We start from the raw sequence: 23,808 nt of genomic DNA, 5'->3' as shown, positions 1-23,808 counted from the left end.
TCAAATTTCAACGATTTGACCTTTGAGAACTCTACCAAACTCCTCAGAACATTTTGGGTCTAAACACTTGAAATTTTAGATATAGGTTCCTTGGACATGGATCTAACTTAATATGATTTGAGCCCAAAACAATAAATGTTAAGGGGTCATAACAGGGGTCAAAGTTAAAAAAATTGACCGTTTTTTTTTTTTTTTCTCAGCATACACCTCCGAACACCCGGGCAACGCCGAGCTGAAATGCTAGTATATCTATAAAAGTAATCGTGTCTGTGTATCTGCCTGTGTACATTTTCCTACGCAATAACTCTGTCAATTTTAAGTATAAAGACTCGAAATTTGATATACAGGGTACTGAGATTTGGGAAAATCTTTGTGATCGGTTTTTGGCCAGAAATTTTGCTGTTAAAGGGTCAAAGTTCAGCTATTTAACCTTTGAGAACTCTACCATACTCCTCTGACAATTTGGAGTCCAAGCACTTGGAATTTTAGATATAGGTTCGTTCGACATGGATCTAACTTAATAACTCGATTTGAGCTCAAAACAATAACATTTAAGGGTCATAATAGGGGTCAAAGTTAAAAAAAATTGACCGCCTTTTTTTTTTTGCTCAACATACACCTCCAAACACCCGGGTAACGCCGGGCTGAAATGCTAGTATATATAAAAAAAATGAAGTTTCACAAACTTTAATTTGTCAAATCTAAAAGAAATTTTTTTTTTTAAATAACTAAACTAGAATCATGTATACTTTATTGTCGATACTAAGAATTATTTCGCTGTTGTCGGCTGACTAGCTAACCTTTCAACTTTTTGAATATCAACAGACTTTCTCTTTCTCTCTCACTCTCTTTCTTGATCTGACTACGCCATGTTTCAAAGGTCATTCATACTGCACCTTATGACCGGCTTCATCAGAAATGGCTAGTCTCCAGACAATACCAATCTACAGAATCTTTTCAGATTATTTTCTAAATACAGAAACTCTCAAGAGCATCGAAACAGAACCCCCACTCTCACTTCACCGGCCCCAAACTGACAACAACAGAGTAAAAAAAAATGATAAAGAACTATAATTTGTATGGTACATAAAATCAGTACATAGTTTGGTTTATAGGGCAACGGTCCAACCTCGCGTTTACTGGTCAATGGTCAATAGATAGCAAAGTCTTGAATCAGAGTGGACATTATGTGATTTATTTTTAGCTCCGTTGGACTTCAGAGCCTTGTAAATACAAGAGAGTTATCATTACTTGTACACATACAGATAAGAAGTCCGAAGCATTTCTAGGCACGATCCACCTGTTGGGCTTTTATGCTTAATTATGTTTCTGGATTTATTTTTGTTGCGGATTAATAATTTGTATTATCGAGCTTCTTTGAACTACTGTTCTCATCTTGAGTGTTATCTACAAAACGTTTCAGTCGATATAACCTCCGACCTTCTTCATGTGTGTCTTGTCAAACTCTGAATCTTTCTCCCCCCCCAAAAAAAAACAAACAAAAATAATATGTTAATCAATTTTTTATGTCCATAGATTGGCAGCTTATTATCTGAAACGGTGTTTCTAGAATGGTTCCTGTGATATATATATATATATATATATATATATATATATATATATATATATATATATACATACATATATATATATATATATATATATATTCCAGCAGAAGTCTTTTTTTTTTTAATTTTCTTTTTTACAAAGGAATCACCACTTATCAACACCCAGAGGCAACTCGAGGAAAAGGATTAATGAGTGTACAGTAGTCAACGGGAAAATATCGGAGTAATCATTAGTAGTGGAAATTTAGTAAATTGGATTACTTAAGGGGATGGCTCAACAAGAACTTATTCACATTGGACTTGAAGACGACCATATTATAGTCAGTTGGAAAGCAGGAAAACGGAATAGAGTTCCACAGGCGTGCAGTTCTAAGAAAGAAGCTTTGTTCATGGAATCTACATTTAGGTTTAGGCACAGATAAAGAGTGGGGGAAAATATTAATGGTATTTTCAGCTAGATGAGTGATTTTCATGAAAGGCCAGTAGGGACCATAGACTAGAGCTCAGACGAGCACTTACCATGAAAATAACGATAAAGCAGAGACAGGCTCACAACGTCTCTTCTGTGGGAAAGAGGTTGCAAGGAAGAGAAAAGGGCATACCCCACTAGGCTACAAAGTTTATTTTGAACTCTTTCAAGGCAGGATAAGCTGCTCGTAGCAGCTTCTGCCCAGATGTGGCAACAGTACTCCATCCTTGGATATACTTGGCTATTATACAGATAGAGAATTGCATCAGCAGTGAGATATCTACTGGGACGGTAGAACAATCCCACCATTTTTCCAGCAGCCTTGGGACATGGCTACAAGGATAGAAATAGAAACAGAAAATTTCCGATATCTCAGGCAAACCTAGAGACTACAGCTTTTTCTTCTACCTTTGTCAGAAAAATCACTCATTCAAAATCAGGACTGAGAGACAAATTAGGAAAAGCAAGAGTTATGGGAGCTGCTGACAACGCATCCACAATGCATTGTCTACTTGCCATTAAAAAAATGATAATAATGTAAATATTCTACATAATATATGTTCAATTGACCTGTTAAGGGGATTGTATCGCGATAGGTTCCCCTCTCACTAACTGAAAAATGAAAGAATTCAGTTGGAAAAGTAAATGCATGTAATTCTTGAGCAACTTGGCTAATTTCCTCGAGTCATTCCCGACTTGATTTGAATGAAAATTATCTACCCCTTTTGCTAAAATTCGATGCTAGGTGACGCATTTATTAGTATGACTATTTGAAAAGTATACTAAAATGGATTGGCGTCGAAAGTTTGTTTTTCTTTTGCAAAAGAATGTGGGCAGATATTGATTCAAAATTGGAGAATGCGTTTATTTGGAGGAAAAATAGCAAGCGAATCACAAGCCACAAATTAACAACAATAAATTCCAATAATAAATTTTAACAGTAGTATTGGAAGGGGGTGACGGGGGCGCAAGTATAGAAAAACAAACAATTGGGTAAATAAATTTGTTACTTGTTTTAAACTGGAGTTGTGGTTTTGATTTGGAAAGAAAACCTTTTTATCTGCAACATTGACTGAAACTATGCAACTTCCATTCAAACCGATACCAGAATCGAGTAACGATTTCAGATCAGCAAAACGAGATAATGATTAGAGCCTGCACAATTGATGGGCACACAATAACTGATGTAAATAATTCCTTGTAAAAGATTTACTTAACGAAGGAGAAATTCCAATGATCAATAATAGATCAGATTTGTTTGGATTATTCAGAATACTTTTCTCATTTTCTAACAACGTTTTGTAACTTCTCGAATCAAATTTATTGGCAAAACATAGTAAAGTGCAACAATTCTCTCAAAGAAGCTCCATTCTTACATAAGCTTTTAGAATCGACTTTCAACCCAGACCAAAAGTGAAAGACTTTTATCAAATCTGTTGCTAAGGTTGCTGAGAAAAAAGGTTAAATAATTCTACTGCTCTAAAAAAAAAAAAAAAAAAAAAAAGTATCCGACTCCTAACAAAACCTTCTACATATAGACATTTCCATCGTCAGCATTACTGGCTGGGACCTAATGCTGAAATCGAACGCTTGTACAAAAATAGCGAACAAATGCATTTTTATAAAAAATATATAATTTATTTAGCCTTTAACAATAAGAGAGCATATTCAGTCGACCATTGCGTGCACACCAAACTACTACAGCGTGTACAGGGTGCAAGCTTCAACCGTTTTAAAACAATAGAATTATATTTAATTCTCTCTTTCAATGAAGAAAGAGAGATAAGGAGAGAGAGAGAGAGAGAGAGAGAGAGAGAGAGAGAGAGAGAGAGAGAGAGAGAGATATGTTTCATCGCCCATATTTTGTTTTTCAAATTATAATAGCTTAACTTTAATTGCGCATTAGATTCATAAACACCTGTCAATCTTTGTGTGCCGACGGTTCAACCTTTAAAAAATGTGTCCTCACTGAAATGTGTGTTTGCTTCTACACAAGTGCAGACCAAGTTAGGCGCAAGGTTTATTAATGTAGAAGCCTTCAGCTCCCCCAAAAGGAGCACTCTCCATTGTGCCACACTCGGTGTACTCTTTCTTGTCTTGACAAAGTACAAAATCGACTTTGCAATCTAGTGGGATATGTTCTCATCTCGTCTATACAACCACTTTCCCATGAGCAAGGTACTGCTAGTCTATCTCCTCTGTAGCATTATTTTTATAGAATGCGATTGAATTCCATAACCTAGTTCACCCCTGTAAAACATTCACAACAAGAACTCGTCTTTTTATTGGTTCAAAACGTTTCGGCCAACTTCCTCTGGCCTTCGTCAGGTGGTAACCGCGACGGATAGGAACTTCGAATCTCCTAACTGCATTCTCAGCCATCACTGCCATCCGTAGTTGTTGTCGTCTCACCACATTTTGACCAATTAACCTCTGGCACGCTTTGGGTGGGATTGAAACCGCTATCTTCAACAACTAATAAAGATGAGACTAATAGTCCGAAATAAAAATAAATTAATATATAATGCTCATCTCAAAAAATGAATTCCAATTAAGGAATAATATATATATATAAGAACTCGTCTAGCTAAAGCCACAACAAGGAACGTTCCCCTCTCTCTCTCTGTCTCTCCTCCCCTCTCTCTCTCCTTACTAAAAAACCAAATGAAACTTCCATGAAGAACACTTCTTTTCTTAGAATATCCCACCTGTGAAACAAGATACCATAAGTCTGCTTCCTAACCGACTACAACATGGTAGTTTTCGTCTAGTGTGAACAAACACTTGTTGAGTCGTCCTCGTGAATGAATTTAATAATGTTTAGCTCATCCCTCTCATTGATTCCTCCGGTCCTCTTGTGGAGACTATCATAACCACCAATCGCTTAAACACTTATCCTCAAGTGGCCCCCAAGCTTTGATAAGCAGTGACATTTTAGTACAAAAAAAAAAGAAAAAAAACAAGCAAAGGAGAAATCAAAAATATGTACGTCTATATACCGTCTGAATTTTTTGTCCACGGTATCTTAAATCCCGAATATGACAGACACCTTCACTACCCCTGGTTGGCTGTTCCACAAAGCAGTGTCACCAATAATGCTACATTAATGTGTAAACCTTTTTTCTTGCATTGAAATAGTTGCAAAAAATATTATGAATCGTCAACACATTGTTGTTTTTCATTGACTGGGAGCAAACGCAGCTCCCACTTTGAACACAGCTTTCTAATTAACAAATCTCTTATGTAAAACTAGCCTGGGTGCACGGCATTGCCCGGGTGTTTGGAGGTGTATGTTGAGCAAAAAAAAAAAAAGTTGTAGTAGGCAGGCAGGCAGGCAGGCAGGCTCAAACCCGTACCGCAAAGGAGGAAAAGAATGTAAAAAAAAAAAAAAAAAGTGACGTCTTTGCCATTGCGTCCATCGCCAAACCTGAAGTGGCAAAGGTTTAAATTAAAGCTAGTCAATCAAAAAGAAGGGATGACTTTCGAAAATATTGGTGAAAAAAACGACTCCTCCCTGTAGAAAAGTCCCCAATTGAGGGTGAAGGAATTAATGTTTTCAGCTAATTTTTCCATATTTGTCGTCCAAAGGGCGAACTTCAAAACGATACCGATCTTGTGAAAATCCGTCGCCTCTGTCGAAAGTTTTAGGCAGACATACAAACATACGCATATACATACATACATATATACATTTAAACAGACAAGTGAGATTTATCTTATAGATGATGAGTACACAAACTCTTCTGCTATCTTATTGCAATTTTAATTTATGATTGGCCAAAACAAGTATGTGGTTTTTACTATGTTTTTAGGGATAAGTACCGAATTTGATTCAGCATCATTTGTGTCTGTACCACCCTGTTTAAAAATCAGAGTCCAAATCACACTTACAGCTATTGCTTTTTTTTAACAGTATTTTTCCCATCAGAAAACTGTTTTACCAACATACGAAACTCCACGTTAAAAAATGACCCTGGTGTCTAACTCTGTCCCGTGGGGAGGCATTGTAAATAGGAACATACGAAATTCAGATTTTTTCAATTGTTTTGAAATTTATAAAGGTAGATCCACTTTAATAACCGTGATTTATAAACTAATAATCCGAACTAATAAATCAAATTTGGGCACATATGAAGGTTCGTACTTTATAAAAATCGCATGGGTTTCTTATTCATGGCGCTATCTATGTGCCAAACCCAAGACTTATTCAGAGATGTTATTTCTCCTTGGCATTTTGGTTAGGATCAAAGTAAAGTATCTGTTCTGATGCTACACTTTACCGTTACCATCTTTAATCAGTAAAGGAGAAATCCTTCTCGACATGTAATTCTAATTTTTGTCCCAATTCAGTATGCCTTTTTCTAGGAAGCTGCATTTTCCTCACGTTAAAAACTGACGTCATGTTTAACTCTGCCCTCGTAAGGAGACAAGTAAATTCGTTCTGTTAGCCATGACTAAGTAGAGGAGTTGATCATTAGTTATTTATTATTATCACTTGTATTTAACTTTGAACCTTCAACTGCCAGAAGACAGTCATTTTAGAACTGTTTATTACTAAACGCTTTTATCCATTGAGCTGCACACTTCAAAATTCTGTATAGGTTCTCAAGTTTAACATAAAAGTTACAAAGTTTGAAAAGATGCACCTGAAGAAGAAGGAGGTCACATCGGCCGAAACGTTGTGAAAATGACAACCAAGATATAAGAAAAGTATTCGAAATTTTCAATTATCATCTTACCTTTTCCATTTTACTTTGCCGTTTGCCTTCTCTTGCTGCGTTAGTCTCAGTCTTTAATTTTGACGTAGATTCTTGGCGATTCCACAGACCCTCAAATTCAGGGGCTGCCATATTATCATCGGCATCATCATCTGAAAAAAAAAGAATGCATATATACATTATAATTAATGTTTATATATATATATATATATATATATATATATATATATATATAGAGAGAGAGAGAGAGAGAGAGAGAGAGTCATCCATATACAGTACTGTTTCACAGCTCATCAGTGCGGCTAGACAGGCAATATATATATATATATATATATATATATATATATATATATATATATATATATATACACACTAGCGGAGGTACCCGGCATTGACCAAGTGTGGAGAGGTGGTGTAGTAAGGAACCCTAGGGGATGGGAATCAAAACAACAGTAGGCAGCCCAAGTAGAGAGAAGTGTTAAAAAAAAAAGTGGTAGTAGTGGGGGTGTTGAGAGGTTGGGGGGGGGGGAAATCAAAACAACAGTAGGCAGCCCGGGTGGGGAGAGGTGTTAAAAAATAAAATTGGTAGTAGGCAGGCTCAAACTGATGACATGAAGGAGTAAAAGAAGGTGAAAAAAAACCTAACGTCTTAGCTGATGCGTTCATCGCAAAACCAGAAGTCACGAGCGTTCAAATTAAGAGTAGTCAATCCAAGGGAGATGATTTGCGAAAATGTCGACGCAAAAACCGACCCCCCCCCACTTGTAAAAATAAAGGCCCAGTTGAGAGTGACGGAATTAATGTTTTTAGCCAACTTTTCAACATTTGTCATCTGAGACATCGAGCTATAAAATGGTACCAATTTTGTCATGTTCCAACACATCTGTCGGAAGTTTTTGCGAGATATCAAACACACACACATACACATTTTGCCATATATATATATCTAGAAGTGTAAGCCATGTTTAGTTTGATAAAAGTTTCAGATGGTTCGTTGTTTTAAACAAGTCTTGAGAGGTGACTGGTTTGCAGTAGACAGAACAGTTTCCGATGGTTCGTTGTTCTAAACAAGTTTTGAGAGGTGACTGGTTTGCAGTAGACAGAACAGTTTCCGATGGCTCATTATTCTAAACAAGTTTTGAGAGGTGACTGGTTTGCAGTAGACAGAACAGTTTCCGATGGTTCGTTGTTCTAAACAAGTTTTGAGAGGTGACTGGTTTGCAGTAGACAGAACAGTTTCCGGTGGTTCGTTGTTCTAAACAAGTTTTGAGAGGTGACTTGTTTGCAGTAGACAGAACAGTTTCCGATGGTTCGTTGTTCTAAACAAGTTTTGAGAGGTGACTGGTTTGCAGTAGACAGAACAGTTTCCGATGGTTCGTTGTTCTAAACAAGTTTTGAGAGGTGACTGGTTTGCAGTAGACAGAACAGTTTCCGATGGTTCGTTGTTCTAAACAAGATTTGAGAGGTGACTGGTTTGCAGTAGACAGAACAGTTTCCGATGGCTCGTTGTTCTAAACAAGTTTTGAGAGGTGACTTTTTTGCAGTAGACAGTTCCACAGAGCAAAATATTCTTACCGTGTCGAGACGGGGGGAAAAAAAAAACGTGAAATTGCTCCAGAAAAGGTTTAATATTTATGAAGCAATTCTGGTTTCTGATTGGTTGGTAGCAGAATGTGAATTAATTCAATTCGTCAGTTCCTAGCAGCATCGTTTATAAATAGAATCGTTCAAAATATTGCAACAATATATATATATATATATATATATATATATATATAAAGGGGACTTGTCTCTGTGTGTATGTCTGCCAAAAACTTTTGTCATTCGCATCTGACCAGGTCAAAACTGGTATTATCTAAAAGGGAAATTCCCGGATGCATAATATGTAAAAATTAGAAAAAAAAGATTCATTCTGTGGCCGTCAACAGGACCATTTTTTGGAAGGGAGGCCCGTTTTTCGCGTCTCTCTTTTTGCAAGTCACGCATGCATATTAAATTAAAACTATGTTTAAATAGCTTATTTTTCAACGTCATGGCCTCATAAGCAGTCGTGGCCGTAGGGGCAAAAACGTTTGTCTGTAAATTTTTGACTTTTTTCACATTTCACGTTTAAGCCAGCCAGCCCATCATAGCTCACTTTTTTTTTCCGGTCGCACAGATACTCCCTGCTATTTTGATTGAAAGAAAAGTTGTTTGGATTTTGATTTTTGTCCAGCACACGGGCAACAAAAAGTGCTCAATATCCAGAGAATAGCCTTTTCTCTTCATATTCCTTCTACCGAAATATCTGCATGAGAGGTTGTCACATACTTCTCTTTTGGGGTGATTACATTTTCGTGTTTTTATCCATTTTTACCGTACCTTTTATTTATTTTTTAAATTGTTGTGGGGGTATCGACATTAACCAGAATGGAGGTGACATATAATAATGAAAGAGTGTTCAATATCCTTAGTATAGCAGGTGTGTCCAAACAGAACTTCATGAGGAGCCGGGCAACACCAGGTATCCATGCTAGTTAACTATAATTAAAAAAAAAAAACAACAACAACAAAAAGATGGAATTAATTCCCACTCATAAATTTTTATTTATATTCTTGTTCTTTTACGGATGCTTTATTTTTTCTTATATTATGTATTACACATGTTTCGTTGAATAGCAGAAGCTCACTAAACAAATTCTCAGAGACGAAACCTAAAAAGAATTGCCAGAAAGTTTATTATATGAAATGAAAAAAAGGAAAAAAAATGAAAAGAAAGAAAAAACAAAGGTAGTGAAGATATGTAAAGTCTGTAAAAACATAAATAACAAGTGAAGCACGCATGGTCCCCCGTGAGTGCGCAGTGAACAAGGCATAAAAAAAATGACAAAGTTCAGCATTGCCTCCCCCTGTTTAACCCCAAAAGTCCCCAGGGAAAGTCAAATCCTGGTGAAAATGAACAAACAGTGCAGTTTTAGGTCTTAACATATGTAAATTTGAGTTCTGCACCATGCCATGCAAAAAAAAAAAAAAAAAAAAATGACTAAGTCCATCATTTGCCCCCTTCCCTCCCCATTTAGCCCCAAAAGTCCCCAAGGCCTTAACATATTTAAATCTGTGTTCAGCACCATGCAAAACTGCCAAATAGACATACACAGAAAATTTTGAACAATATGGTAAAATAGTCCCAAAAATTGAGTGTTTTTATTAACCCTGAAAGAGCCCCTGGGGCACACCCAAGAATTATCGCGAAGTATAGACAGACAAAATTATATAGAAATCAGTAAGTCACAACTTTTCAGAAAGTTTTATAAAAATACAAGGCATCAATTTTTTTTAATAAGCACAAAAGTGTGAATTTTAGCTATTTTAACACGAAAGGCACCCCTAGGAGGGCAACTGGAGTTTTTCCGGAAAATCGGTTCTGTTACTTTGCTACTCATATCATGTTTAATATTTGTGGAAAATTTCAAAAAATTCCAAGACATAGTTATTGAGAAAAGTGCGGACAAGGGTGAATTTACAGGTCTATCCTTCTTTTGTCGGGGGTGGGGACATTTATTTTAGTATATATATAGACACTCACACCCAAAACAACTGAAGTCAAAACAGACGTGAGTAATGTCGTACACCACCATGTTAAATTTCAGAAAAATCGGACGCATATTTTCAAGATTTCGTATTTAGAGTCGAAACTAAAAACGAAAATAAAATTAAATAAAAGCTGCAGAAAATTCTATTACCGAAACATTTTTAATAAAATATCAGCTGAAAAATCCAATTAGATTCATAAGCCAATAGAAAAAAAAAATCTTTAAACGTATAAAGTGACTGTGTGTGTGTATGTGTGTATATATATACAGGGTGCCCCCCCCAAAAAAAAAGAAGCTAAATGGAGACCATCTAGAACATATGGCGTAGAACGGAGAAAAAAAAAGGCCAAAGACCCTAGTGTTTTGATGTGATGTTTTGAATATAATAAACTCGTTATGACCAAAGTTTCATTTCATTCGGACAAAGCACTAAGAAACGGGGTCTAATTAGAGTTGGGGCCCGTTTTTTGGGGTCATACTGTATGTAATATATATATATTTATATTTATTTATTTATTAGTTTTACAGAAGTTCAGAAAAACATTGGTACCGTCGGTTTCAAGCCCAACGAGAAACCGTTAATGATAATCGAGCACTTTGTCGGAACTCTTTCCCAAAAATACAGTAAGCAAATATATATATATATATATATATATATATATATATATATATATATATACTAGCTGCTTTAATCAGCTCGTTATCACTTTATAAATTTCCCTACGTGAAACCAAAATTTAAAATAATAAACATTTCATTAATAACTTATTTCAGACATATTATGTTTCTGAATTTTTCAGATGAGGATTCATAATTTATGTCATTTGAACTTTTCAGACTACTGTTCTCATCTTGAGTGTTATTTACACAATCTTTCGATCAATGTGACCTCTGGCCTCCTTTGGGTGTATATTGTAAATTTGGGAAACTTTCTGTCAAACACTCAACTCAAGATGAGAATAGTAGTCCAACTAATCCAAATAATACGAATTATCACAGATACGTTCTCGGCAATCAGTCCAACAGTGATTTTGTAGCTGTTTGACTGAGTTGTTGTCATTTTCAATCTCAAGAGATCCTATTTACAATGCCTCCCCACGGGACAGAGTTAGACACCAGGGTGTTTTTTTAATGTGGAGAAAAGGAACAAAAATAAAAATTGTCTCAGTCGTGAAGGATTTCTCCTCCACTGACCGAGAACAAGAAATTGAAGTGCAGCATCTGAAGAACAGATGGTATTTATTTGCTCCCCCACCGAGCAAATTAGGCACAAGGCCGATTTTTAATGTGAGGAGTGAAGGGAGAGGGAAGGGAAAAAGGGGACCAGCTCCCGAGAGGTGGGAAATGGGAGCTGGTTAATGGTCAGGCATGTGGGGTTGCCCCCACATCTGGTCTTTGCTAGTCATAGCGAGTCATAGCTTGCAGCATCTGAAGAACAGATACTACACTTTGATCTTGTCCCAACGTCTGAGTTTTCAATCTCAAGAGATCCACCCTGCTAGGCTTTGTCTTCCCTTTGAGAAGAGGTTAGTTTATCTCTAATCGCCTGAGGCACTCCTACCAACAGGGCTGCTCAAGCATTTTTGTAGGCTAGATTATACTAATCTTAGTGCACTGCCTTTTCAACTTAATATCTGGTCATATATCTAACCTTCTGAAGAGATAAAAAATAAAGCAAGTCCCTTTTGGTAATTTTCATATAAATTTCTTTCTTTCTTAAATAAGACCGTAATAAAATCAAAAGAAAGAAATCCTTGGCCACAAATACTTAAAATTGTCTGTCCTACTCTTAATTAGAAATATCACCAAAATACCACATTCACTCTAGTGGCTACCTACTTAAGATAAACCCAAATTTGAAAAAGTTTTATTGAAATAGTTACAGTAATTAAATTATACTTTATCTTTGATAAAAATGTGCCTTGTGACTGGGCATTTTTAAATGAATGGAAAAGTCTATAAATATACAAGGTGCCTTCAATAATGTTCTAGACATTTTTTGTACAGGCATTTAAAATTAAAACTTCAGTATTTTATTGCTGTACATCTTATAAGATAACTGGCTATTTTTTATGATTTCAGGTTCAAATGAACAGCTACAGCAGGAACTGGAATACACCCTACTAAAGCCCGACTTACAGCTGGTAAATTTCAAAAATGCAATCAGGATGCAAAGACATTTTAGAAGAACGATTTGCGATAAAATTCTGTTTTAAACTGGAAATGATATCATGTACGTGAGAAGGGGTGATTTTCAAATCATCCCGTGTGGTTTCTGTTCGTAAAAGAAAATCAGGGAGAGTGTGGTTTGCTGGGTCCAGAGTAGAGTTTGAAACAAACTGACAGGTAAGCATGTTAGCTTTTTCTCGGTTGCCATGCAAATCTCATGATTGTTGGATAGTGGGGGAATTGTTGATTGCCCATTATTTACTACACTGATTTTCCTGAAGTCCTTAATTTCTGCGCTTCAACGCATTTTCTGGTGATTTCAGTATATTCTTTCTTAGCTGTTGCTACTTCTTTCTTACAATTACTTCTATAAGCTTTTGTCTGTTTATACTGGACTTATGCCGGATAAATCTGCGGTATGCATATTGCTTCTGAGCAACGGCAGCTGCACAAGTAGAAGTAAACCATTGATTTTGTTATCTATTTTATGTTTAATGTATGCAGACACAGTATGTAAAATAGATGGCCATGCTGAAAAAAAAAAGTCATTTCTTTCCTTAATACTCAGTGATATTAAGAAATACCAGAGAGTGATTGAAGCAAAAAAAAAAAAAAAGGGGGGGGGATGAGGGAGATATATATATGGTGACTTGTTCAGTTAATTATGAATTATGGCTTATTAAAACAACTGGGGTTTGCTATAGAACTTCTGTGTGCGAACATGTGCTTCAATTGTCACTTTGCACCATTCAGTGGTTTCATTTGTGCACTGTTCCGAAGGAAGAGAAAAGATATTTCCCCATCTCTGACGTGATCTCTAATGGCATCCCAGTCAGCCTTATTTTAGTACCTTGTCGTTTTGAGCAATGACTCTTCAACTTGGGGGTCAAAAGTTTAGAGTGATGTCTATCATTATCACAGCATGATCAGCATACCCGAGTGGGCAATGAGTATTTGTTACACAATCCTCAGGAACTGTTGTCAGAAATAGATCCAAAAGTGAGGCTTGCTGGTTCTGACAATCTGGAAGACAGATCGGGAACGTTACTGTCTGTGTCAAGGAATGGGGTATAGAAAAGTTATGGATGATGCTACCAGCTTTGTCTGCGTAATTAGAGAAGTCAAGCCAATTATTGTGGTAGGCGTTAAAGTCACTAAATACATGTATTTTGGCGTTAGTATCAAGGGAGAGTGCTACATCTATGCTGTCAAAGACACTATTAATTAGAGTATAGCCCTGGGTCGAGGGAGAGTGATAAAGAAAATATAGGTAGTCAACACTATGTTGTAAACTTAGTTTAAAGCACATGAAGGCCTGGCCATCTGATTCTAGTTTAGATTCCCTAGTCATGGGAAGAGTGTTACAAATATAGACTCCAAGTCCGTGCATGTGTCTATCAGAATTCTTATGACAAAGTGGAAGATAACCAGACATGTTAAAGATGTTAGAGTGGATGGAGGAGTGCAGGTTAGTTTCACTTAGTGCTAAGATATCCGGGAAGTTTGCTGAAAGAAATGATTCTACATCATATAAGTTAGTTCTAACTCCTCAGATATGTAAAATGCAAGCCTCAAGAAAGCAGGCGAATCGTTTTTCAAGTGTGTGTCTGATTTGATCATTATTTTAGATTGAACTATTATTACATTTTATTTCATAGTTTTTTTTTGTTTTTTTTTCATTTTCTTTCTTTGAAGATTGTAATGCTGGGTATGAGGCAGCCAAACCAGCTGCCAACATTTCCCTGCTTTTTATTGAAACCAACCGAGAGCTCTTTTTAGTATCCTCATTGTTCCCTTAAGTGCAATTGTCTGGATCTCTTTTGCACTTGATTCACCAGGAATATCAGTTAGGTAGGACTTCAGGTTCTTCTTCGTAAGCCCTGTGGCACCTATAATAACTGGTATTGTTGATATCTCCCTAAGATTCCAATTTCTTTTCATATCATACATGAGACCTTGATATTTAGTCTGTTTCTCCCTTTCAGCTCTGTTCAGACCTCCATCATTAGTGACATTCACTTCAATCAAAATTGCAACTCTTTCTGACTTATTCCATATAACTATGTTAGGTTTGACAGCAGCTTTTTCAAGGTAGATGGCTGTAGGAATTACATGGTTGCAATGCATGGTATATAAGTCATTTCCAACTGTTCTTTCAGGTTGATGTTCCCAGGATTTGCTGCTACACTGGATGTTTAATTTTTTACAGATGGTCCAGAGGAAGTACTTACATACTCCATAATGTCTTGCTGTGTAGTAGCCATTTCCCGAAATAACCTTGCAACTTGATATACGATGACTTACACTTTCCAATTCATTTGTTGTCATCACTGATACCTGCCATCTTGAATGCATTGGTCATCAATCCCTGGACTTGAGCAGCCATTATAACCCTTTCCTGATCGTGGTGGAGGACTCCCCTCTTGAGCCAGTCCAAGGAATTTCTTTCAGTTTAGGGTGAGAGGTACTAGACAAAGCGGGTATGCATAGCTATTATTACACAACACAAGTAGACCATCAGCCTTCTCCTCATCCACAAGAATGTGACCTTGGGAATGCTCACCAAAGATGAGTGCAGGGTCCCTTTCCATGCGTGACATGGAACTACAAACATCCCGATATTATACAACTGATGATAGAGCAGCCACTCTAAGCACTACCAAAGAGTTAGGGATCCTGTACTATCAGTCAGAAACAGCAACCTCAAACCTGTCAGACAGGAGTGGCCCAGTCCAATCATGTTAGCATACATTGTAAACAAGCACCCCCAAAATGGCCAGGTTAAGGGGAAGGGAATGAGGTGAATGTGGGGGACGACATTCATTTCCCTAGTCAGGAAACAAGGCTAAGCACTGGGCATCTCTAATGAGTCTCTGTGATCACACCTCTGTTCTTGGCTAATAGACAAAGAAGTATGAAAGCCGGGTGATAGGCAAAGACTATCTACTCCTTAAGCAGTTTAGGTTTGCAAACTTGTGATTGGATTGCGTCACCAGGCTAGGGAGGTTGTCGACCAGGACTGAGGAGGCCTCCTTCCCCTGTTTGGTGTCAAGACATATGAGATCAGTGGCACAGGTTTATATATCAGAGTTTTCATTCTTGATGGATGACCTGACCAGATCTAGGGGTCACAAAGAGGGTTATCTCCACACCTGGTTTAAAGTCCAGATATTTTTACACATGGGTAGTTAGGATTAATCGAGCAAGTATTAAAGTTAATTAGTATCTGATTTGAAGTTACACTCCTCAAAATAGGATTAAGATTGGAAGATGTGGTTATTCACACGTTTTGAGTGAAGGTATTATGATTATAGGGTGTAGATTTATGGTTAATGTCTACTAGGCTTCAGCAAGGATTAAATATGGTTTATGGATTAATGAATACATTGGAAAATTATAGTATAAAGAGTTAGGGTACGATTCGAAATGTGCTTCAGGTGTTAGTTTTCATGTAAAAACAATCACCAGTACTTTCACCCATATAAGGGAAAGAAAGATATAGAGTTGCTACTTAATATAGATCACTTTTAATCTAAGTACAAACTATGGCTAATAGTTATCTATTTTATAGATAAGCTATAGCATATAGATATAAGTTAAGCTAATGCATGCTTTAACAATAGAAATCTATAAATGTTTAGTATTTATTGGTTGCATAAAAGGTCAGCCTTCTAAAGTTACGGACTAGAAGCTAAACCCCCTCTCTCAAGGTATGTGCAAAGTATATGATTTTATAACAGCTTGGGGAGAAGAGCAATTGGTTATTTGTCTAATTGGAACAGGAGAGATGATATAACTTACAAGAATACAGTATTAATATACAATTAGGATATACAGAAATTTGGGAAGAATTTAGGAATATAAGGATCTGTAATGTTTATCATGCAAAACAGACACAGGTAGGGGTCTGGGAGGCAAAGTACTATCTTTTTAAACCTGACATTTAAAAAAATATTTGTGCCAGTTATTTTAGTATCATACATCAGTAACCATATACATATGGCCAGTGTAGGCGTTATATTTAAACATACACTTAGTCATAGAATTATATTTTATGGTTTTCAAAAAGAGTGAAGCAGTATCAATAATTAAGAGCAGGAAAACATGTTTTGGTAAATAAGCAATAATTTTGTAGTACTTACGAAGCAATGAATTAAAAGGATTTCTTTTTTTTTTCTTTTATTTTTTACCCGGTGGTCACCACTTATCAAGGCTCGGAAGCCACTCAGGGATAAGGGTTATTGCAAGTACATTACGTTAGTGTGGAGATTTTATGAAGTGTTTACTTAAGAGGGCGGTTCATTAGGAACTTGGTAATGTTGGACTTGAAGACATCCAGGTTGTAGTTAGGTGGGAAGCAGGCAGACGGAACAGAGTTGCACAGGTGTGCAGTTCTAAGAAAGAAGCTTTGTTCATGGAATGTACGTTTGGATTTAGGCACAGATAAAGAGTGGGGAAAATTTTTCACAGTGGATTCAGCTAGACGGGTGTTTTTCGTGAAAGATTGGCAAGGGGGGACCAGAGATTGGAGTTCAGACGAGCACCTGCCATGGAAATAACGATAAAACAAGGATAGGCTCGCAACGTCTCTTCTGTGGGTAGAGAAAGAGCATCCCCCACTAAGTCACGAAGTCTATTTTGTACTCTGTCAAGGCAGGATAGGCTGTTTTTAGCAGCTCCTGTCCAGATATGGCAGCAGTATTCCATCCTTGGACGTACTTGGCTTTTATATAGATAGAGAATTGCATCAGTAGTGAGATATCTTCTGGAGCGGTAGAAGGATCCCACAATCTTTCCAGCGACCTTGGCAACAGACTTGATGTACGTGTTCCATTTCAGATCAGGAGTAAAGGACAAACCCAGAAGCTTGTCAAAACATGGGGCTTCTCCTAGACAAGAGCCATCCATTTCAATTGATGCCAGGTGGGGATCAGAGCGTTGATGATGTAAAGACAGGAGTTTGGTTTTAGATGCATTAAAGGTAACCAGCCACGTCTTCCCCCACTGAACTACGCGCTCAAGATCAGAGGAGTGAGAATCAGAGAGAGCTTTGGCATTTACAGCCTTTGATGTGTTGCCGTAGATGGTCGTGTCATCAGCATAGATGTCAACGAATGATTTAAGTATGTGTTTAGGGAGGTCATTGATGTAGATCAGGAAGAGAGTTGGGCCCAGGATTGACCCTTGAGGGACTCCAGCATTAATACTGCAGGCCTCTGATTTTTGTCCATCGACCACTACTCTTATGAGCCTATCAGAGAGAAATGATTTAATGATTGAGAAAACATTTCCAGTTATACCGTAGCTGGAAATCTTGTGAAGTAGGCCCTTATGCCATACCTTGTCGAACGCCTTTGATATGTCAAGAGCAATTGCCCTAGAAAGGAAGCCTTTGTCAAGAGATTCACTAATCCTGTGAGATATAACCATTAGCACATCTGCGGTAGATCTTGCAGAACGGAAACCATATTGTGTGTCACTAAGAAGGTTATTTCTGCTGAGGTGGTTGACTATTTCTCTATTTAATATGGATTCCAGCAACTTACTCATAACACACAGGAGACTTATTGGTCTGTACTGAGAGGAAGATGACTTATCACCTGAATTCTTAAATACAGGGCATACTGATGAGGTTTTCCAGGGAGTTGGAAAGCACTTCTCCTTAAGGCAACGCTTAAACAGTTTCGTAAGTATGGGAGCAAGTTCTGGTTGAAGCTTTTTTAACACTATAATTGGGATACCGTCAGGGTCAGTTGCTTTACTGGAATCAAGGTTCTTGATTAGCTTGGCGACCTCATGCACAGATATTTGTATGTTACCTAGCATGTTCTGTGTCATAGGAGGAAATATAGGGAGTTGATGGCCTTCGTTGCATAGGGTAGAATTAGCTGCAAATAGTTTGGCCTTGTCTGATGCTGACGAGATGACCTCTGGTCCATTGATAATGGTTGGGATAGAACGCACACTTCTGTTCAGGATTCTATTTGTTATTTGCCAAAACTGGTGGGAACCAAGCCGCTGATCAGCTACTTTGGATTTAACAGACTGGGCATATAGCTCTCTTGCATTTTTTATTACTCTTTTACAGTGGTTGCTGGCGTTCCTGAAAGCAGCTTTAGTCTAAGTGCATCTATTATGTTGGTAGTTATGGAAAAAGTGATTTCTGTGCGCGATAGCAGCAGCACATTCTGGGGAGAACCATGGCTGGCTGTTAGGTTTTTGTTGGAATGTTTTTGATGGTATGAATCGGTCTATGCCTACAATTAACCATTCCGTACAAACTGATACTATAGAGGACACATCCTTTTTAAACATGGAATGCACAGGTAAATCAGATATGAATGTACGGAAGCTATCCCAATCAGTCATAGAGTATCTGTATACAGTACGGTGGAGGAGTACGTCTGGGGACTTATTACATTTCATTTTTATCTTAACTGATATGACGGAGTGGTCGGAGGATCCTAGAGGAGAATGAACGGAACATGAACATAGCTCAGGGGAAGTTGAGAGAAAAAGGTCTAGGAGGCTTGCATATTGACCAGTAGTATCGGGTACATGGGTGGATTCGCGAACAATCTGAGTGAGGTCATAAGCAATGGCAAAATTATGACAAAACCTCCCCTCATCGTCTGTCTTATTTGAATGGGTCAGCCATTCCACGTTATGGACGTTGAAGTCACCACAGATGTGGATGTTAGCCAAGGGATGTGCAGACAGGATGTGGTCTATTTTCTCAGATATACTCTTAAAGATAGTAACTCCGCTGTTATTGGGCTGATAGAGGGCAAATATAAATGCAGTGATGTAAGCAAGTGCAACCCGGAAACACAGATAGGGTAAATTAGGATCTTCTCTAGAGATATCCCTGCCACACAAGAAGCCATCTTTAATGTAGACACATATTCCATGTCCATGGCGATCTTGGGGGTCAGATTTAGCTATTAAGTTAGAGTATCTGTTAATTATGAACTCATCTAGGGAAGTGGTCGGTCCTATTCCAGTTTCGCTTAGAAAGAATATGTCCGGTTTTGTCTCCTGTAATTGGGTTTCAACCTCTGGAAGGTTGTCTACGTTGGAAGATGGGGTTCTAGGTTTATTTGAGTTTTCCATGAAAGTTTCGACAACACGTGTTCAGTTATGTTTCTATTTGTTGGTCAGCATTTCAGCTCAGCATGGAGGGATCTTTTTGTGATTTATGGAAACTTATATTTTATTTAATTTAATAATATATCCTAGCAGGAAATAAGGATGAGAAATTAAATTTAAGTGCATTTTGCAACAAGTTTATAATAATACTCTAAACCAATTAAGTGAACATAAATAGCATGTAAGAAAAGCCATTTGCTCTGTTTGTGAGAGAAATATAAAGAAAAAAAGGGAGTTGGGGTTCATTGTCTTAGTCAGGAATCAAGGCCAGGCACAGATTGTCTCAAGTGAGTTCCACATATTGTAGCTGCACCCAGCTAATAGACAAAGAATAAGTATAAAAGTTGGGTGATAGGCATAGCCTACCTTCTCCTTAGGTGATATAGGTTTGCAAACTGGAGAATTCATTAATGTCACCATCTCTATGAAGGTAGTCGACGATGACCCAGGAGGCCCCCCCCCACCCCCAGTGTTTCAGTGCAATGTCATAAAAAAGGTATGCTTTACATCAAAGATGTTAGAAGGATAGAAGTGTTTAGAAATGTCATTCAGAGCTGTTTGCTTTCTTGCCACTGTACCACATCCTTATTTAATCAAGTGCTTACCAGTGATGAAAAGTAGTATCTCCACAAGACTCCCAAGTATTCCAGAGATTGTTTGTCTCCTCAGGATGCTGTCCCTTACATGCAAGACCGCTTATATACCCATATGAGATTATGTTTTGTGTCTGGTGGACTGGTCATCAAGTAGTTCATGATGGACCACTTCCAACTGAAGACCTATACATGCAACAATCGAAACGTGTGCAACAGACATTGTACCAGAAGGAGCCAGCACCGGTGTGCATTCTCTTTTTTTTTTCTTCCATGACAACGCCAGATCGCATATTACACAAGTGGTCAGGGATACCATACAGCAACTTTGGTCAAAGACTTTGTGCCAAACATCTTATTCACCTGATCTTGTGCTATCTGACTATCACCTCTTCCACTCTCTGGACAATCATCTTCGTAGGAAATCCTTTACTAATGCAGCAGATTTATTCCAAACCTTCACAGACTTCATTACCTCCAAAACACCAGAGTTCTACTCCAAAGGGATTGAGCAGCTGGAAACATGTTGACAGAAGATACTGGATACTGATGGCGATTACTTTGAAGACTAAATATAAGTTGATGTTTTTTTACCTTTAAAAATGTACAGAATTTTTTTTCGTTAGCTTGTATATCAAAGTCAAATGTCATTAATCTTATTGTTCATCTTTGTATTCTTGATGTCGTGACTTGGACTAATTCTATTCTTGGATTGAATATAAATTCTAATGATCTACAGTCATTTCACAAAAGAAATCTTTTTCCAAATCAAAATTGTCAGGATCCAGAGGTTGTTCACACAATAGCCAATGATTCCTTGTCTGCATTTGAATAATCAAATTCATAGTTGGTTAATATTCGTGATTAATATTCAACGGATATCTTTTTTGTGATAATATTCCAGATATTGAATTTGGATTCTACAGACTACTGTTCTCATCTTGAGTGTCAATTTGACAATGTTTCGGTCGATGTAACCTCCGGCCTTCTTTAGATGTATCTTATAAAACTTGGGAATGTTTCTGTTGAACTCGGAAATTTGGACAGAATTTCGAACGGAACCTTTTATTTACTTCACAAGGGTAGCATGCTCTTGTTCCGTCAACCATGACTGGATAGAGGTCCTAAGTAATTCGCAATTATATTTTTTGGTCGCCCACACTGAGAATTGAACCTTCAACCTTCAGAGAATATCACTTTTACAATTGATTTTTCAAAGTACTCTAACCACTTCGCCATGAATAAGGTCGGAGGTTACATCAACTGAAACGTTGTGAAAATGATGCTCCAGATAACAACAGTAGTCCAAAGAATCCAAATTATCAAGACTCATCTAAAAATTTCAGAAACGTAACATCGAATCTCTATCTGTGCTTAAAACTGAACAAAAATTCCATGAGAAGAGTTTCTTTCCTAGAACTGTCTGTCTATGGAACACAATACTGTAGTGCTGCTTCCCCACTGACTATAGCATGATCATTTTCAAATAAAATGTAAATAAGTTCCTGTTGCGCCATCCTTTAAATAATCTATCCTTACCCAAGTTCCACCATTACTGATCATCTTTTCTCACCATATACCTAACATTTAACCATTATCCTAGAGTGGTCTCCAGGCCTTGAGAAGCGGTGATTCCCCTTCCCCAAGTAAATAAAAAAAGTTCACTTAAACCTGTGTTCATCATAAAATCCTTTTGGGGATCACCATTTTCGTTACTGGTTTCTTTGCCATTAATTATCATATCAAAAGTTTTTGTTTTTCTGACAAGATGAATTCATTTTTTGTTTTTCCTTAAATTTGCAAACGGTTAAGACAAGTACACATATTTTTGTAAATATCACTCATAGAGATTTACCAATTTAAAAAAAAAAAAGAAGATATGTTTAATTTATTTTTTTATCCCTCTTAATGTTTGATCTGGTGAACCTAAAAATAATATTTTAATACTATTGTTTAAGCATTTATTTTAACTTACTGTCATTCCAGCATTTTTTTTTTTTTTTTTTACATAGGCATCACCACTTATCAAGGCCAAGAGGCCACTCGAGAATAAGGGTAAAAGAGTGTACAGAAGAAATTGGACAATATAGTAATCGTCAGTAAATGGAAATTCGGTAAATTTGTTAACAAGTGGAACGGCTAATCAAGAACTTGTTTATGTTAGACTTGAAGACAACCATATTGTAGTCAGCTAGAAAGCAGGAAAACAGAAGACAATTAATTTATTCAAGATTCGCGGGGGACACCTGTCCTTTCCTGACCATAAAATGTGCTTAAATATATTTTAATTGATGCAGATTTTGTATTTATTATTACAGAGCCAATTCTATATTGAATATTATATTGTACCTAATATATAGTACTGATTTCTAAAGTTTAAGAAAAAATGACTAGAATCGAATCTATAATCGAAACCAAAACAGTTAGCGCTCCAGCTATGTTTCCTACCATTTGAGCTATCACTTGATAGATAACAAAGACTTAAAATTGAACCACTTCAAACTATGAATGTCCAAAAGTAATAGAAATATGTTGACAAGTTAAAATGAAGTTTGCATTTCAACTTGCAGACATTTCTGTATGCATTATTCATCCATCCAAACAAAGATTTGACTCGTTATATCCCATTCTTGGTGTATGATTTCCTGTTAATTTCAGTGTTATGTGACCAATAGTTTAAGAGTTTATCGGTTAAGCACAGACACAGACACACACATACATACATACATCTACTGTTTTATGTATATCTATAGATGATATTTTTTTAAATTCATTTTAATTAATATCTCCTATGCACATATCACCTTAATAACAGAACCTCTGTAAGGGAGCAAGGAGGAATTTAGCTGGAGACCAAACTTAAAGTATACCGAACTGATTCTTACCATCTTGTATGCTTGTAAAACTTGGACCGTATATGCCAGACACGCCAAGAAACTGAACCATTTCCATATGACCTGCCTCTATAGATTGTTGAAAATCAAGTGGCAAGACAAGATACTAGACACAGACTTTCTGTACACACCATGTTACAGCTGTTCCAGGTTCGTTAGGCAGGTCATATATGCCGCATGCCTGATTAAAGGCTCCCAAAGCAGCTCCTTTATGGTAAACTGTCCAAAGGAAACAGATCCACAGGAGGACAGTGGAAACAGTTCAAGAACAATCTGAAGGTATTCCTCAAACATTTTGGTATGTATTCTAAGTCATGGGAAAAACTAATCCAAGACAGATGTTTCTGCATGTCACAACTCACAAAGCGCCTACAATTGCTGAATCCGCGTGCAATGAAGAACTGATAATTAGAAAAGACAGATCAGTCAACACCTCTGCTTCTGAATTATCCCACAGGTGTCCAACATGCGGGAAATACTTCAGCGCTCGAATCAGCCTAACAAGCCATCTTCGAACCCACAGAACAATTGTATAATCACAGTCATCTTTGCAAGCAATGGACGAATATCATCAAAAGACCAAAGACTTGGTCTAATGATATAGCTTCTTTTGAAATGGAATCATATTTTACCACTGTTGCTTTCTAGTTCTTTTTAACTTTACCTTTTCATCTGA

The 23,808-nt window shown here is 37.1% G+C and overlaps 1 protein-coding gene across 3 annotated transcripts in view; it reads right to left on the bottom strand.

Moving 5' to 3' along the window:
- LOC145261207 (cilia- and flagella-associated protein 74-like) overlaps positions 1-23,808 on the bottom strand; it is a 2,330,915-nt gene that overhangs the window by 2,188,223 nt on the left and 118,884 nt on the right. For all 3 annotated transcript variants that reach the window (XM_080119545.1, XM_080119548.1, XM_080119547.1), the window contains exon 13: positions 6,777-6,907. In XM_080119545.1, the coding sequence (XP_079975671.1) occupies positions 6,777-6,907 (131 nt within the window). The remainder of the gene's footprint in view (positions 1-6,776; positions 6,908-23,808) is intronic.

Source organism: Euprymna scolopes, chromosome 37, assembly GCF_053919585.1.
Source record: "Euprymna scolopes isolate OS-2025 chromosome 37, ASM5391958v1, whole genome shotgun sequence".
Lineage (NCBI taxonomy): Eukaryota > Metazoa > Mollusca > Cephalopoda > Sepiida > Sepiolidae > Euprymna > Euprymna scolopes.
This window is presented reverse-complemented; position numbering and strand designations above follow the sequence as displayed.